This window comes from Ornithorhynchus anatinus, chromosome 3, assembly GCF_004115215.2.
Source record: "Ornithorhynchus anatinus isolate Pmale09 chromosome 3, mOrnAna1.pri.v4, whole genome shotgun sequence".
Taxonomy (NCBI): Eukaryota; Metazoa; Chordata; class Mammalia; order Monotremata; family Ornithorhynchidae; genus Ornithorhynchus; species Ornithorhynchus anatinus.
The window spans coordinates 80,897,884-80,915,302 of NC_041730.1; the positions used below are offsets into that span (position 1 = coordinate 80,897,884).

Below are 17,419 nucleotides of genomic sequence, written 5' to 3' on the forward strand. Positions count from 1 at the left end.
TAAATGGGGAGACAGGTTTAAGTCTCATAGTTCCAAAGATAAGCCTAAGATATGTGTTGCCAGTGAAAATCACCTATTGTGTAGGGCATTTTCTGGGCATAGGCTCGTATGTACACGTGGTTTTCACCAGACTTACTGCTGGTCCATAGCTGTGAGTCAACTCAGGAAAGTGTTTCTAATCATTTGCTTTCTTGTGAATGTGCATGCAGAGCAGTTAGCATGTAGCAGTTCCTGGAGGGATATCATAAAGACTTTGAGGATACCCACAGTCTATTTAGTTGGAAGAGTTTTCAGGGAAGAGTTTTCAGTTGGATCAAAAACCTATTTCACTCTATCTTCCAGATCTCTCATTACATCCTCAAGCAGAGTCCTTAGAATCGGTCAATCATTTATTGAGTGCCTATTGTGAGCAGAACACCATACTAAACTCTTGAAAGATTACAATATAATAAATTTGGTAAATGGGATCCTTACCCATAAAGAATAAGACTGCATTAGCTACCCATCCTTGTTGTGTTTCAGCAGCACTGGAGAGTCAGATATTATTCCTTAAACTGACAACTGACCACACCAAAATGAAAACATATAAGAATTTTGGGTGAATTTCTCAGGGAACTGTGTTTCATAGTTAGTCGGTTGATGGGTTTATGTGGCTCTGTAGAGCAATGAGTTGAAAATAGAGGCCTTAACATTACTCTGCACTTTTCCTTTATTTGTCATTCCGGAGAGATCCTACTTGCTATGCTTCTCTTTGTTCTGAAGTCACACTGTGATTCAGTTAATGAACAGTCACCCTGTTCTTCAGTGGTCTATCCAGAAGGGCTCAGGCTAGAATCTTGTCAGTAATGTAAAGCAAAGTGTAAATCTGCAATCATTTCCACATTCAATTCTCTAGTCTTTCTTCTTGAAGGAGGTGATTATGGTAGCATCTTTGAAGTCTTATGGAACTTCTTCGGTGGAAGAAAAACTTGAGGGCTTATTTTAGGGATGCAAGGAAATTTTGGCAGGAATTTCATCAGCTGCAGATGCTTATCCTTCTTCCATGGCTGTGACTGAAGTATTATTTGGAGCAAAACTCAAAGTTAAAGCTATGCTTTATTTTGGATGTTCCAAACACCTCCTCCTTGATAGTAGAAAGTGTAGTCAGAAGATTGCTGCAGCAGGCTTGCTGTCTGTGTGAGATTCTTCATCTGTGATTCCATCTGTAGTCTTCAACTGTTTTGGGATAATGTGGATGGGGCGGAGAGACAGAGAACTTCTTTAGGATGAGTACAAGCCCTTAGTTTGGTGTTTCTCCCTGGATCCGTTCATCTTCGGCATCCCCCTAATGGTTACTCGTGTATCTTAATTCGATCTGTAAATTCTATCACAGATTTATGTAAGACTTGGACCCATATGGACTTAAAGTGGGGTGGGGGGAGAACTACTAATCCATCTAGAGGCTGAGTGTAACCTGGGAAGTAGCAAGACCTAATGGAAAGAGCAGGGGCCTGGGAGTCAGAGGATCTGAATTCTGGTTTCAGTTGTTTGCTTTATGACCTTGGGCAAGTCACTTAACTTCTCTGGCCTCAGCTACCTCATCTATAAAATGGGGATTAAGAGTGATCTTCATGTGGGACAGGCACTGTGTCCAACCTGATAAACCTTTATCTACGCCAGAGCTTAGAACAGTGCTGGACAAATGATACTGTAAACAAAGGTACACAAAGCAATTCCCCCAATCTGGAGCTTGGCCTTCCTCACCACCAACTACAAGCAGTACTATCTTGGGCAGGGGCATGGGTGGAAGAGAAATGGGACTGTGGGCATGTTGCATACAACTTTGCAGTGGATTAGTGTGGCTCAGTGGAAAGGGCACGGGCTTGGGAGTCAGTGGTCATGTGTTCTAATCCCAGCTCCACCACTTGTCAGCTGTGTGACCTTGGGCAAGTCACTTCATTTCTCTGTGCCTAAGTTACCTTGTCTGTAAAATGGGGATGAAGACTGTCAGCCCTACCTGGGACAACCTGATTCCCTTGTTTCTACCTCAGTGCTTAGAACAGTACTAACTGTTCTGTTGAAGCAGCGTGGCTCAGTGGAAAGAGCACGGGCTTTGAAGTCAGAGGTCATGAGTTTGAATCCCGGCTCTGCCACTTGTCAGCTGTGTGACTGTGGGCAAGTCACTTAACTTCTCTGTGCCTTAGTTACCTCATCTGTAAAATGGGGATTAAGACTGTGAGCCCCACATGGGACAACTTGATTCCCCTGTATCTACCCCAGCGCTTAGAACAGTGCTCTGCACATAGTAAGCACTTAACAAATACCAACATTATTATTACTTGGCATATAGTAAGCGCTTAAATACCAACATTATTAGAGTAACAGCCCTGACTTGCTTGCTCCTTTGCACAATGCCTATAATCCACCACTCTGGGCACATATGCAGCATGCAAGAATAAGCAGCCCCAGAGCAACTTGGGCTTTCCTAGATACCCTGCAGGTACTCGGCAGACTCAACACTTCAGAGGGCATCCAAGGACCATCTGACCTGACGTGCATCTAAGTTTGATGTTGATTTTCGGAATCTCCTAGTTCTTCCCCAACAGAAGTTTGGTCTTCTGTTGGTCTTCTTTGGCTCCACTAGTTTGGTCTTCCCTGGGTGGGGCCAGGGGAACTTCATGCCTCCAGGGTCCCCAAAAGGTAGCAGGTTTCTGCCAAGGGGGTTGCAGTTTTAAGAAACACATGGTGTACCTACTTGCAAAGCATGTTTCTGTTTCAGTGGTTGAAGTGGGAGGGTGCAGGGAATGTGCACAGCAGTGGGAAGCCCTAAAGTTATTCTTTATTCATCATCCTTAATTGCATGTCTACTACTTCCTAAGTGTTATACTGGGTATCTGCTGACTGTACTGGCTGCCTGGTGTGTCTAAGCAATGTACTGGACATTTGTAATTGTTTAATAGCACAAATGTTGTTCTCATTCAGGAACTTAGAAACTAGTCACCCTGAGGACTGAAAGTTCATTGTGGACAGGGGTTGTGTCTGCCCACTCTGTTATATTGTATTTTCCCAAGTGCTTAGTATAGTGCTGTGCACATAGTAAGGACTCAATAAATTCCATTCATTGATTGATTAATGGGTGAACTAGGTAGACGTAAGCCATCCGGACATAGTGGGAATGGGAGGAAAATCATAGATACAATTAGAAAGAGTAAAAGTAAGCCAAACAAAATAAAAACTCAATATATGAATAAACCGAATAAGTGAACTGAAAGGCATATAAAATGTTAATAAATCAGTATAGACTGTGCTCTGCCCTATAAAAAGTAGTAGCTACATTCTCACAGACCACCGATCAGTCCGAGAACACTCTTAAGGGTTATAGAGGTAGGGAAGGTGATAAGGACATATGCCCACAGAAAACCATCCCAAGATCCCCACCTCCTCCCAAATCACCCCCAACCAAGTTGTCAAATGGTGACTTTCACTTCTATTAACCTGAGCTTGCAGAATAAAGGTGAAAATTTATGTGGCCTATCTATTACAATTCCCTGTGGCCCCATTCATCCAGAAAGACTTCTTCTGTTAGGGGGAAAATGCTGATAATTCTTTTTTTTTTTCTAACATGGCATAGTGTTTCTGGTACTTTAAAGACAGACAATGTGGACGTTAAGGTCAGTCTTTCTATATCCCAAATGTCAACACGCTTGCCAAAAACGAATTTATCCCCTAAAAGCAGCCAGGAGATTTAGTATATCTAAATGCCCTACAAGAAAGAAATAGTTTACCACTGTTTTTGCAGATTGAGGTCAATCTGAGATATTATTGACATATGCTATAGATTTATTATAATGCTGTAGTTCAGATGGGTGTTCTGATAAATTGCAGTACAATCTAGTCTCAGAAGAGTAGAGCTGTTTCAATATTTATAGGCTTGAAACTGCAGAGTTTGCAAAGGAAGCATTTTAATTAAAACAACGTTTTCCTATAGGGGCTCATAATAAAGTGCAGAGGAATGTTTTTAAAGTGTATTGTTCATTTCTAGATGTTAGCTGGATTTTCTCATGCCTTGAAGGGCTTATTGTTCATGTTATTTGTTTTATGGTATTTATTAAGCACTTACTATGTATAGAAGACTGTCCTAAGCAGTAGGGTAGATGGAAATCAATTAGGTTGGACACAGTACCTGTCCCACAAGGGGCTCACAGTCTAAACAGGAGGGAGAACTTTTCTTTTTGAGAAAATTATTTCCAGAGTGGTTTCCTCTTAGTGTCAACAAGTTTTTTGGACTCCTTGTGTTGAGCCTCTCCTTCTTTTGCCTTTTAGGTATACTGGAGATAACGTCAGTGGAAATTGGAGTGGTGGCGGTCAAGGCCATTAACAGCAACTACTATTTAGCCATGAACAAGAGAGGAAAACTCTATGGCTCAGTAAGTATGCTGCTTTTATGACCAAAAAGACTTCAGGAAGACACTACCCCGAGTTTGGGATTTTCTCCAGGTGCCAAGTAGCTTTGCTATCTGCTGATGAATTTATAATAGTAGTATTTGTTAAATGTGTAGAAGCAACATGGCTTAGCGGAAAGACCCCGGGCTTGGGAGTCAGAGGTCATGGGTTCTAATCCTGGCTCCACCACTTGTCTGCTGTGTGACCTTGGGCTAGTCATTTCATTTCTCTGGGCCTCAGTTAGCTCATTGTAAAATGGGGATTAAGACTGTGAACCCCACCTGGGACAACCTGATTACCTTGTATCTACCCCAGCGCGTAGAAAAGTGCTTGGCACATAGTAAGCGCTTAACTGATATCACCATTATTGTGTGTCAATCATTGTACTAAGTGCTGGGATAGATACATGCTAGTTAGATCAGACAGAGTTCCAGTCCCTCATCAGGTTTACAGTCTAAGCAGGAGGGAGAACAGCATTGGATTCCCATTTTACAGATGAGGAAAATCAATCAGAGGCATTTATTCAGGAGTTACTGTGTGTAGAATAGTACATTAAGCTCTTGGAAGAGTACAATACAACAGAGTTGGTAGACATGTTCCCTGCCCACAAGAATCTTATAATCTAGAGAGAGAGAGACAGTCATTAATATAAATAAAGGATAAGTACATAAGAACTGTGTGACTGAGGTTAAGGGGAACATCAGGTGCTCAAAGGTACATATCTAAATGCCTAGGGGATGCAGAAAGGAGAAGCCCTGCGGTCTAGTGGAGGGCATGGGTCTGGAAGTCCAAGGACCTGGGTTCTACTCCTGTCTCTGCCAGTTGCTTATTCTGTGAACTTGGGCAAGTTACTTAACTTCTTGGTGCCTCAATTTTCCTCAATTGTAAAATGGGGATTAAATCCTACTCCATCCTATTTAGACTGTGAGACCCAAGCAGGACAGGGATTAGGTCCAACCTAATTCACTTGTATCTACCCCATTACTTAGAAAAGTGTTTAACACATAGTAAGCACTTAGCAAATACCTTAAAGAAATCAAAGAGGGAATCGGGAAAAAGAAGTTAAGTGACTGACCCAAGGTCATGCAGCAGGTAAGTAGAAGATCCGAGATTAGGACCCAGGTCTTCTGACTCTCAGCCCCCTGATCTTTCCACTAGGTCTCTCAAGCAGCTGTGAGTAGAACATAGCTCTCTGAGTCCTGCAAGTTCCCTTTTTGCATTCCTCATGGAGGATTCTGCTTGGCTTACCCAACAGGGCCTCACTTGGAAATACTTGGACACATTGACTTGACAACAGTGATTAGCTAGGGAGGGTAGAGGGAGACATTGCTAAAGGCCAAGGTCACTTACGAATACATAAGGTGGGAGTGATTAAAACATGACCCAACTGGCATTCTCACACTGTGGGCTCAAGTACCCTTCTCACACAGTGCCAATTTATATTGATGTAACTTTTGAAGAGATTTGGGCATTCCCTGATAATCTTCCCCAGAGCTAGACCACAGGTGACCTCATATGCTCTTAGACAGATGAGGAAACTGAGGAACAAAAGTACAGAAGAGGCATAGGCTCTTGGACGGTCAGCCCGACAGAGAACAGCTCCCAGATACCGTCTTGAACCTAGTGCTACATCCTCCACTGGGCTTCCAGTAAGTCACAGAGCACTGGGAATCGAGAGACCCAGGCTCTAGTCTCAGCTCTTCCACTGGACACTGTGACCTGGGACGAGGCATATAACCTCTCTGGTCCGCAGTTTCCTCACCTGTAAAATGACGACAGTTGTGCCTGCCTCTTGCTACCTCCCAGTGATGTTGAGAGCAGAAAATGAGATGAAAAATGTAAACACACTTTGAGAAATAAAAGTGCCCCACAGATGTAGGTATTTAGTGAAGCAATTTCACATAAAGACGGTCAAGGGCATATTCTGAGTCTAACAGAAAATGGGGCTGGATGGAGCTGCTGCTGACTGCAGATATTTGAGCTGGTCTGACTGTCAGGCTGGGTTCAATACCGAAGGAAGGTAACTGGAAGTAGAACTGATGTAGGGCTTAAATTTAGTGAACATTTTTCGGTCGTGGCCATTTGACTATCATTTAAGACAAAATTATGAAGATGAGGACGGAAAAGGCAAGAGAGTCTCGCTCTTTTTTGAGTCACGTGTTTTTACAGGTTTGAATCCTCTGGGGATTTACAGATTAAAAGAGAGAACAAAAGAGGCTCACTTTTTCTCTTAAATAACTGAATGTGTTCCTAAAAGAGGGGATGGATTTCAGCAGCTGGCTGGACAGGAGGGCTTTTTCAGATTTTCACATTCATGAACTACAGAGGTTGGAGTAAAAAACGTGAGGTCATGCATTCTTTGGATTTGGCAAGTGTGTGTGCTATTGGAGGAAAATGAAATTTTACTCCCAGGGGTGACTTTTTTTCCCCCCCCAAGGGTCTGTGGCTGTGTCAGCGAGCTGAGAGCATAGATTCAATTTTTAATTGAGAATCATTAATTCAGTGAAAAAAATGAAAGCATTTTACCATCTCCATGCAAATGATAAGTGACAATTTGAAACAATTCATTAGTGTTTATTGAGGTCCCACAGAGGACACCGCACAGCATCTGGTTTTCTACTGCATACAGAGCACTGTACTGGATATCTGCTGCCTGGAGAGCACTGTACTAGGGGGCTGCTGGGTGGCGAGCACTGTACTGGGCATGATATTGGGTGTCTACCATGTGGGGATCATTCTTTTGGGTGCCTGCTATGTGGTGAATACTGTTCAAGGTACTTGAGGAGTTACAATTAAAGGACACAGTTCCTGCTTTCTGAATACTTGAAAGGGAAATTAAATCTTGATCAGAATACTGAAGCACACGAAATATTTGTTCACCTATTAGAATTATTTTTCCCCAACTAAATCTTAATTTCCCCAGTTTGTCTCCATTCTGAGTCACCTATGCACTCGTAACTGTACCTTTAATACACTGTACATAACCATAATTTATTTTAATGCCTGTCTACCCCTCTAGACTGTGAGTACCTTATGAGTAGCGAATGTGTCTACCAAATCTATACGGATTCTCCTCTCCATCCAAAATGCTACAGTGTTGATCCAAGCACTCATCCTAGCCTGCCTTGACTATTGCATCAGCCTCCTTCCTGACCTCCTTGCCTCTCCCCTCTCCGGTCCACACTTCACTCTGCTGTCCAGATCATTTTTCTACAAAACTATTTCTGTCCATATTTCCCCACTCCTCAACAACCTCCAGGAATTGCCTATCCGCCTCTGCATCAAGCAGAGACTACTTTTCATTGGCTTTAAAGCTCTCAGTCACCTTGCTCCATCCTAATGAAACCTTCTGATTTCTTACTACAACCCAGCCAATATACTACGCTCCTCCAATGCCAACCTCCTCTCTGTACCTTGACCTCATCTATCTCGCCATGGACCTCTCGTCCACATCCTGCCCCTGACGTAAGAACTCCCTCCCTAGGGATAAGGAAACTGAGAACCAAGGGAGTTATGTGACCTATCCAAAATCAAACAAGTGGTGGATCAGAAACTAGAACCTCAGTCTCCTTATTCTCAGTTCTTTTCTCTTTCCACTAGATCACACTGCTTCCTCCTTTTATACTTATTATCCCACTACTCCCTCCACTATAGTAAAGAATGGCTCCATCTCATTCAATAGCAGTGTGGCCTAATGGAGAAAGCATAGATCTGGGAGCCAGATGACCTGGGTTTTAATCCCAATCCTCTACTTCCCTGCTGTGTGACCTTGGGTAAATCACTTAACTTCCCTATGCCTCAGGTTCTTCAACTGCTAAATGGGGATTCAATACCTGCTCTCCCTCCTCTTTAGATTTTGGGCCCCATGTGGGACAGCGACTGTTTCTGATCTAATTATCTTATACCTGCAGGGGCACTTCGTACATTTAAGTACATTTTCTTACACTCTATTATTTCCCCTATTTGCAATTTATCTTAATGTTTGTCTCCTCCTGTAGTAGTAATAGTAGTATTAACAATAGTATTTATTATGTGTTTACTATGTGCAGGGTGCTGTATTTTAAGCTCTGGGAGAAAATACACAGGTGGAAATTAAACACGGTCTTTGTCCCTCATGAGACCCTGTCGAGTCTAAGTTCCTTATGGATAGGGACTATGATGGCCAGCAGTATTGTATGGCACTTTCCCAAGCACTTAACACAGTGTTCTGCACACAAGAAGCGTTTGATAAATGCCACTGATTGATCAATTAACCCATAGTAAACATTTAATGAATAATACAATTATTATTTTGTACTTTTTTACATAGCCTACAATAATTTCCCACAGTTCTGTGTGTGGCAAGCTATATAAATATGCCAACTAGTAGGATGGGAGTAGGTTTTTACCTTTTAGCACTCTGAGTGGTACACCTGAAAGGCACAATACAAATACAAAGCAATATTGTTGTTACACCCTGTGATCTTTCTTGTGCTTCTCAAAGTATTTCCTAATACAGAGAAACGTGAAGAATTAGTACCTTGAAATGTCCAGAAGAGCAGAAAGTTTAGCTAGAACAGACCCAATGTGGAATATTTGAATTTTTTATATTAAAGGAAAAAAAGCTGTTGGGATTATCTTGGCTAAACTGGAGCACAAGGACAATTTGGGGTTTTAGGGGAGGTCAGTGGGGAATTATCCTGTACCTCATGGTCCAACTTGCAAAGGATAAGTGAGATCCAGTATTCTGATGTGACCTAATAGAAAGAGCACAGGAGAGCAGTGTGGTCTAGTGGATAAAGCCTGGGCCTAGAAGCCAGAGAACATGGGTTCTAATCCCAACTCTCCAATTTGTCTGCTGTTTGACCTAGGAAAAGTCATTTAACTTCTCTGTGTTTCAGATCCCAAAACTGCAAAATAGGGATTCAATACTTGCTCCCCTTCCTACCATGAGCCCCAAGAGGGGCAGAGACTGTATCCAGCCAAATTAATTTATATCTACCCCCTCACTTGGAATAGTGCTTGACACATATAAACCCTTAACAAATACTGTATTTAAAAAAAAAAATCACAGACCTGAGACTCAGAGGACCTGGGTTTTAATTTGGTTCTATGATATCTGCTGTGTGACCTTGGGCACGTCACTTATCTTCTCCATGCCCCAGTAGCCTCACCTGTAAAATTGAGATTAAGTCCCAATCTGATCATTTTGTATCTGCCCCAGTGTTTAGAACAGTACTTTAAAAAAGGATTGGATTTGCTCACTCCCTAATAAATACCATTATTTTCCTCTAGACTGTAAATTCATTATGGGCAGGGAACTTGTCTAACAACTCTGTTATACTGTACTCTCCCAAGTGCCCAGTTCAGTGGTCTGCACATGGTAAGCAATCAGTAAGTACCATTAATTGATTATTATCTGAAATGCTCTTTCGTAGAAGAACCAGAAAGCTGAATGGTTTTGACAGTAGTTCGGGCAATAACTACAGATAAATTGTTCTTCTACAGATTATTTTCCATATTTTATTGTAGTGGAGGCTTGTGGATGAGATAGTTTTCTATTCACATGTTTATCCAGCGTAGTCTCCATAGCATAGTATTAACTATGTAATAAGTCCAACAGAGAAATAAGTAAATATACATGTTGTTTTTCTACTCTACCCTCATAATATTTTTATGGGTTTTGGGGGGTTTTTTTAGCACTTACTGTGTGCTGGGCACTGTACTAAGCACTGGGGTAGATACAAGTTAATCAGGTGGACACAGACCCTGTCCCACATAAACTCTCAGTCTTAATCTCCAATTTACAGATGAGGTAACTGAGACACAGAGAAGGTAAATGACTTGCCCATGGGTCATGGGTTCGTATCCCAGCTCTGCCACTTGTCAGCTGTGTGACTGTGGGCAAGTCACTTACCTTCTCTGGGCCTCAGTTCCCTCATCTGTAAAATAGGGATTAAGACTGTGAGCCTCACGTGGGACAACCTGATTACTCTGTATCTACCCCAGTGCTTAGAACAGTGCTTGGCACATAGTAAGCGCTTAACAAATACCAACATTATTACTTACCCAAGGTCACACTGCACACACGTGGCAGAACTGGTATTAGAACCTAGGTCCTTTTGACTCCCAAGCCAGTGCTTTATCCACTAGTCCACACTGCTTCTTCAGGCTCCTGCTTCACGCTGCCAGTAGCTCCAGGATAAATGGCAATATAATAATAATAATAGTACTTAAGTACTTACTATGTGCAAAGCACTGTTCTAAGCACTGGGATAGATACAAGTGAATCAGGTTGGACACAGTCCCTGTCCCACATTGGGCTCACACTCTTAATCCCCCTTTTTTACAGATGAGGTAACTGAGGCACAGAGAGGTTAAGCGACTTACCCAAGGTCACACAGCAGACCTGTCTTTGGTCTTAAAGACATTTCTAATTTTAATTTTTGAGATTCTTAGCAAGAGTGACAGTGTTCCTCTAAGATTAAACTTGAAGGCTGAAATTCATTAGTTATACAAAGCACTTAGCTATTTGTCAAGCCAAATTACAGTCAACCTGAAGCAAATGAATCTAATGCTAATTTGTTAGGTAAACAGCAAGGGATTTGGCATATAGTACAGTCAGATTTTATTAGTGCATTCTTTCACTACCCACTTCGGTTAGAATGGTGTTGGTGAATTAAACATCCTTCCCACATCTTGCATGTCACTAAAGGGAGCACAATACAGTCTTGGAATACACTGTTATGTACATCCATTCAACATCAGTCCATCAATCAACGATATTAAGCACTGTATTAAAAGCTGGGAAATCTGTCATAGAAAAATAAAAATAATAACTATTATTAGTAGAGTCATTTATATTAAGCACTTCCTAAGTGGTGGGGTAGATACGGCATAATCAGGTCCCACATGGGGCTCACAATCTAAGTAGGAGGGAGAACAGGGATTGAATCCCCATTTTGCAGATGAGAGAACTGAGGCACAGCAAAGTTTAAGTGAGCTGCCCAAGGTCAGCCGCACAGCAGACAAGTGGTGGAGCTGGGACTAGAACCCAGATCCTCCAACTCCCAGGCCTTTGCTTTTTTTGTTAGGCCACGCTGTTTCCCAAAAAGGACAAGTTCCTTGCCCTAAGGAGTTTAAATCCAATGTTACTAAGAGCTGGAGTGAGTACAATAAAAGCAAAAGCTATGCTTCCTGCCCTCTAGGGGTTTACAACCTAATGGGAGAGAAGTCAGAGACAATTATAATCATAATGATGGTAGTCATTATTAAAACGTTCCAAGCACTGTTATAGATAATCAGTTGGGAGACATTCTCACTCCTACATGAGAGACAATCACAGCTTTATGGAAGTAGCTCGGGTCTGGAAGTTGGAGGATATGTATTCTAATCCTTGCTCTGAAGTGAGAAGCAGCGTGGCTTAGTGGAAAGAGCACGGGCTTTGGAGTCAGAGGTCATGGGTTCAAATCCCGGCTCGGCCACTTGTCAGCTGTGTGACTTTTGGCAAGTCACTTAACTTCTCAGTGCCTCAGTTACCTCATCTGTAAAATGGGGATTAAGACTGTGAGCCCCTCGTGGGACAACCTGATTCCCCTTTGTCTACCCCAGCACTTAGAACAGTGCTTGGCACATAGTAAGCGCTTAACAAATACCAACATTATTACCTTCCATCTAACCTTTGGCAGCTCACGACTTCTCTATGTCTCAGTTTTATCCATTGTGAACCTGGGATTCAATATCTGCTCTCCTTCTTTTTACTTGCCGCCTCCTCCTCTGTAAAATGGAGATTAAGAGTGTGAGCCCCAAGTGGGACAGGGACTGTGTCCAACTTGATTAACTGGAGAAGCAGCATGGCTCAGTGGAAAGAGCCTGGGCTTCAGAGTCAGAAGTCATGAGTTTGACTCCCGGCTCTGCCACTTGTCAGTTGTGTGACTGTGGGCATGTCACTTAACTTCTCTGTGCCTCAGTTCCCTCATCTGTAAAATGGGGATTAAAAATGTGTGAGCCCCACATGGGACAACCTGATTACCCTGTTTCTCCCCCAGTGCTTAGAACAGTGCTTGGCACCTAGTAAGTGCTTAACAAATACCAACATTATTATTATTGTATCTATCCCGATGCTTAGAACAGTGCTTGTTAAACAGTATAGCCTTAACAAGTACCATAATTACTATTATTATTACTTAGTCTGTGAGCCCCACATGGGACAGGGACTGTGCCTGACCTGATTTACTTGTATCTACCCCATTGCTTAGAATAGTGTTTGACACCTAGTAAGTGCTTAACAAATATCAGCATTATTAATTATCATCATTTAAGAGATTTTACAAATAGGGAGAACTGTGATCTGACAAACTGAAGAAGGGTGGAAATTCTAGGCTGGGGGAATAATATAAACAAGGCACGGGAGGCAGGAGAATGAAGAGTAAGATGCAGTAACCAAGTCAACTTGGGAGGAACAAAGACTTTGTGGGGATCATCAGCTGAAGAGAAATAACATGTAAGAAGTAGAAAGTTGGTGAAGAGCTGAAGTCAATGGAAAAAGATTTTGCATGATAAGGAGGGGAATAAGTGGCCACTGGAGATTTTTGAGGAGTAGCGGGACATATGGATGTCAAGTAGCATGTTATGAAGATGATGTGGGCAGCTGCCTTTAATACAGATTGAAAGGAGAAGAAACCTGAGATGAGACCAGTGAGGAGGCTACCTTTTCCCCTATCATTAATCTATTTTAAAGGCCTGTGTCCCTTTGCAGACAGTAAGAGCCATGTGGGCAAAAAATGTACCTACCAATTCAGTTGTGCTCTTCCCAAGTTCTTACTCCAGTGCTCTGCTCTGCATCTAAATACTGTTGATTGATTGAGGCTGAAATAGATGACTGTTTGGGTGGAGAGGAAGTGGCAGATCCTGGAAATGTGGAAGAACTGGCAGCACTTAGCAATTTACTGTATGTGAGAGCTGAAAGACTGTGGAGTGGAAGATGACAGTCACCAAGTGACAGGCTTTTGGGACAGAAAGGTTTGTGGGGCTACAGAGAGACTGGAAAATTGCAAAGGGGAATGGATTAACAATTAAATTTTCTAAAATGAATTTTCCTCTCTGTGTGTTCGTCAAACACATAACCTCCTCTGAGTTGTCTATATTGGCAGTTTGCCTGGTTTATTAAAACAATGTAACAACAAAAAAAAAGGGTAGCATAGGGTTTTCACTTGGAAATTTGAGGAAGGTTTTCTTTTTTTTCCCTTGGTCCTAAATCCTATCCAGGTGACAGGAGTTTCTTTATACTACGTGAGACCTAGTGGCTTCACAGCTGTGACATATACTGAAAACATAATTAACTAATCAATGGTATTTGTTGAGCATTTGCTTTATGCAGGGCACTATACTAAGCACTTGAGAGAGTATAGTACAGTCGGTAGACATGATTCCTGCTTTTAAGGAGCTTATATTCTCAAGATTACATTAAAACCTGCTTGCAGTCAGGAAGGGATTCAATTGCAAGTCGAGTTAATCATCATTTGAAATTGCTTTTCTGTTTTCATCCCTGGAAATCTTATTTTCTTTCATTTTTTTTAATGAGGCTTACTCTGCAAGTTTGGCTTCCACGGGCACAGTAGGTGGACAAATACGACTGGGATGGTTCAGAAGCTCAACTCCAGCTACTTCCGGTCTTCCATTCAGAGTAAAATCGATTCCGAATGCCTTTTCCTTGTCTGAGATGGTTCCATTTTATCTTTTACAGAAAGAATTCAACAGTGACTGTAAACTGAAGGAGAGGATAGAGGAGAATGGCTACAACACATACGCATCCTTTAACTGGCAACACAATGGAAGGCAAATGTACGTAGCCTTGAATGGGAAAGGAGCTCCAAGGAGGGGACAGAGAACACGAAGGAAAAACACTTCAGCGCATTTTCTCCCGATGGTTGTGCCTTCCTAGGCAAAGGAACTTCCTATTGAGGAAGTGAAAAACCAAGGCTCTTTGGCCGAGAATCCTTGGCAATACTCAAGAAGAGCAATCTCCCATGGCAAAGACAGAGTGCAGACATCTGCTCTGCGGAAGAGGGAGAGCTTTGGAGGGTGTGTGCTAGCTGCTGGCATAGGAAATACTTTCACTTACTTCTGTGTCCTCTCATAATCAAGATAGAGGCTGGATCATATGGGATGGGCACTGGTCCCCATTGTGAACAATGTGGGTTTTTTTTGTTTGTTTTGTTTTTATCTCCGTGATAGAACTTGAAGGATGTGAGACAATCTTTTGACTGATCTTCGGAGAAAGTTATTTATGGAATACTAACTCGTTTCAGAGACTTTCATTGCTCATTCAAGCCTAACGATCCATTGAGCAGTTAGAGATGCAAGCATTTACTGGAAGCACTTGGGGTCATGTACACAACCGAACCCGTTTTTGGTGTAGCATCATGGAAGAACGGACAGGACTAAGACATGTAAAACCATTAAGGCAAAACTGTTCTAACAAAATGAAAAGTATGGTATGCTTTGTGCATTCTGCCTTCCACCCTTTCTATTTCTTTCTAAGTTATTTATTTAATAGGATGTTAAATATCTTTTTTTTGGTTTGAAATGTTTTCTCAGTGGCCTTCTGATTTTTCTTTTTTTTAAGCACACCACGTGTCTGTTCATTAAGGAATAGTGTCTGGTATTTGGTAAACTCCCTTGAAATTAGGAAATGAGCAACAACGTGGACTCCATCGGGTGTACAGCAACCAACCAAGTCTGACTGGCTTTCCTCTGGCTGACGCTGCACTTAAGGAATAAGATCCAGCAGACGGTGAATCCGGGGAGGGTGGAGGCCTGGGATGTGTTGTGTGGGCCTGCAATCGCTTAGAAACCACACTGTCTCAGACATCCCTACTGCTGTGAAGAAATGGCAAGATGCAGCCAAATGTCGCTCCTCGAAAAGAATGCCTCGTCCCAAAACCCATTGGTGATGGGATTCCTATTCATCCAGATGGAGAGTGAAGACAATTAGTCAGTATCTCACAGTGGGCAGGGAACTTGTCTACCAACTCTGTTATATTACACTCTCCCGACCGCTTAGTAAGGTGCACAGTAAGCGCTCAATAAATACAATCGATTGATCCATTTAACTAGCTCCGTTCCCACAGTGCTCCCTATTAGTAAGCACGCCTCAAGGGAAAGCCACCTCACTGCTGCCCAGATAGAGAAGGACCATTTTATACAGCCGTAACCGTAAATCTTCCCAGAGCAATTATCGGGGTATTTGTTAGGCAGTGTGACTCTTTACTGTGGTTTAAGCTGAGCAACTATAGAACAGTGTATCCTTCATTTTATACTGAAGTGAGTTCAAGCTGTAAGATTCATCTTTTTTTTTTTGACAAAAAAAACTTCTTTTTCACAAATTGAAATAGCTTTGGAAAGCTCTTTAATTCAACCATATTGAGATTCATTTTGTTAGAGCAGGTAAATAGAAAACCGAACATCCACATACCAGTCTTCACAATGTATTCCACTAAATAAATACATAAGCCTTTGCAGTGTCTGTAGTGATTAAAAATGTAGTAGAATATTATTTTGTTCTAATTGTTTAAGGGATGACTATGAGATTATATTGATGCTGCAATTTTATCTTCATCTTTCTCATTGAGGAAAAGTCTGTTTATTTTTATTGTTTGGAGACTGTATTTTGGTACAAAGGAGAGACTCACTAAATGTGTCTTTTTACTAAAGTTTAACCTCTAGGAAAGCTGGCGTTTTGTGGTCTTCTTATAACTTATTTGAGTCAGTGCTTACCCGGCATTTCCACTGTTATTCTGTTATTTAAATATTAGCTGTATAAAGAAGCTTTCCCATAAAATACTAAACAGTTCTATTGTCTTTCCTGTTCCTTAAATAAAGGTGGATGATTGAAAAGAAATACATTTGAGGCACAGCATTTTGGCTTCTGGCTAAAGTTGCATTTCAAGGTATTTTGTTTCCTGCTTTGCTTGTTGACAAGTGAGATTTTTTAAATGTTTAATCTTAACTACCTACGGTTGGAAAACTGATGTAAAACATTAGCTTGGTAACTGAGACTTAAAAGCAAAGAACCTAATGCTGCCCTGTAGGGGCCAGGGGCTTTGGTTTCAAATTTTAAAATAATAATTGCATAGGACAGGTCAGCCCAGACCACCCACAACAGAAATTAAATGTTTGGTTAGACAAATATAGTATTGGATGGCCACTCTTAACAGCATGTAGGGCCCTAATCGGTGTCTTATTTCACCTACCATTTAGATTACTGAAGAACCTATGTGTAAACATTCATAATTATAGGATTCAAAACACTCAAACAGCTTCTAGCAAAACAGCACCGGTGCTGCAGAGGCCAAGAATAGAAAAGATCACCTTGGGGGGAAGCTAGCAGATATAGATCCAGATGTTGCTGCCTGGGGAGTGAAGGTACACAGAGTCCAAAATGGTGGCCTGACTCAGGAGACACGGCCTGTCATCCGTTGCCATCTGATTCTGAGACTGACACGCTACGGCCTGGAGGGTCGGAGGAAATAGCTTCACTGAGTGTGGAGGAGCGATGCCTGAGTGGAAAGTGTGGCCAGTCCGTAATGTTAAGACTATTCAACGTAAGTGTGTGTCCTTTCAGGCTCCGGTGCGAAGAGGATCCCTCTTTCAGATAAAACATTGCTCTCCCCGTTTCCCTCCCCATTTCCCTCCCCCTCCGGCCTCCCAGGAAAGCCTGAACAACAATGTACAGTATGTTACATTTAAATACAAATAATAAAATGCTGGGATAGAGAATAAAAATATTGTCCTTGTTTGTTTTATTATCCTCAAATTAAACTGAGTAATAAAAAGAAAAAGTCAAAGAGCCATGTGTACTACAGGATGTGGTTAAGTGCTCCATAGCCTCAAACAACAACAACAACAAGAATCACTCAAACATTTGTAAGGTTTCTTTAATTCTTTGCATGTGTGAGTCAGCTATCCTTACTCTAATAACAACCAAATGCTTTAGATTTGTCCTGTTACCGAGACC

The 17,419-nt window shown here is 41.8% G+C and overlaps 1 protein-coding gene across 1 annotated transcript in view; it reads left to right on the forward strand.

The window, feature by feature from the left end:
* The window catches only part of FGF10 (fibroblast growth factor 10), a 104,855-nt gene extending 87,668 nt beyond the window's left edge, over positions 1-17,187 (forward strand). Inside the window, exons 2-3 of the mRNA XM_029059009.2 lie at positions 4,303-4,406; positions 14,147-17,187. Of these exons, the coding sequence (XP_028914842.1) occupies positions 4,303-4,406; positions 14,147-14,344 (302 nt within the window). The 3' untranslated portion in view covers positions 14,345-17,187. The remainder of the gene's footprint in view (positions 1-4,302; positions 4,407-14,146) is intronic.
* Positions 17,188-17,419: the final 232 nt, after the last annotated feature.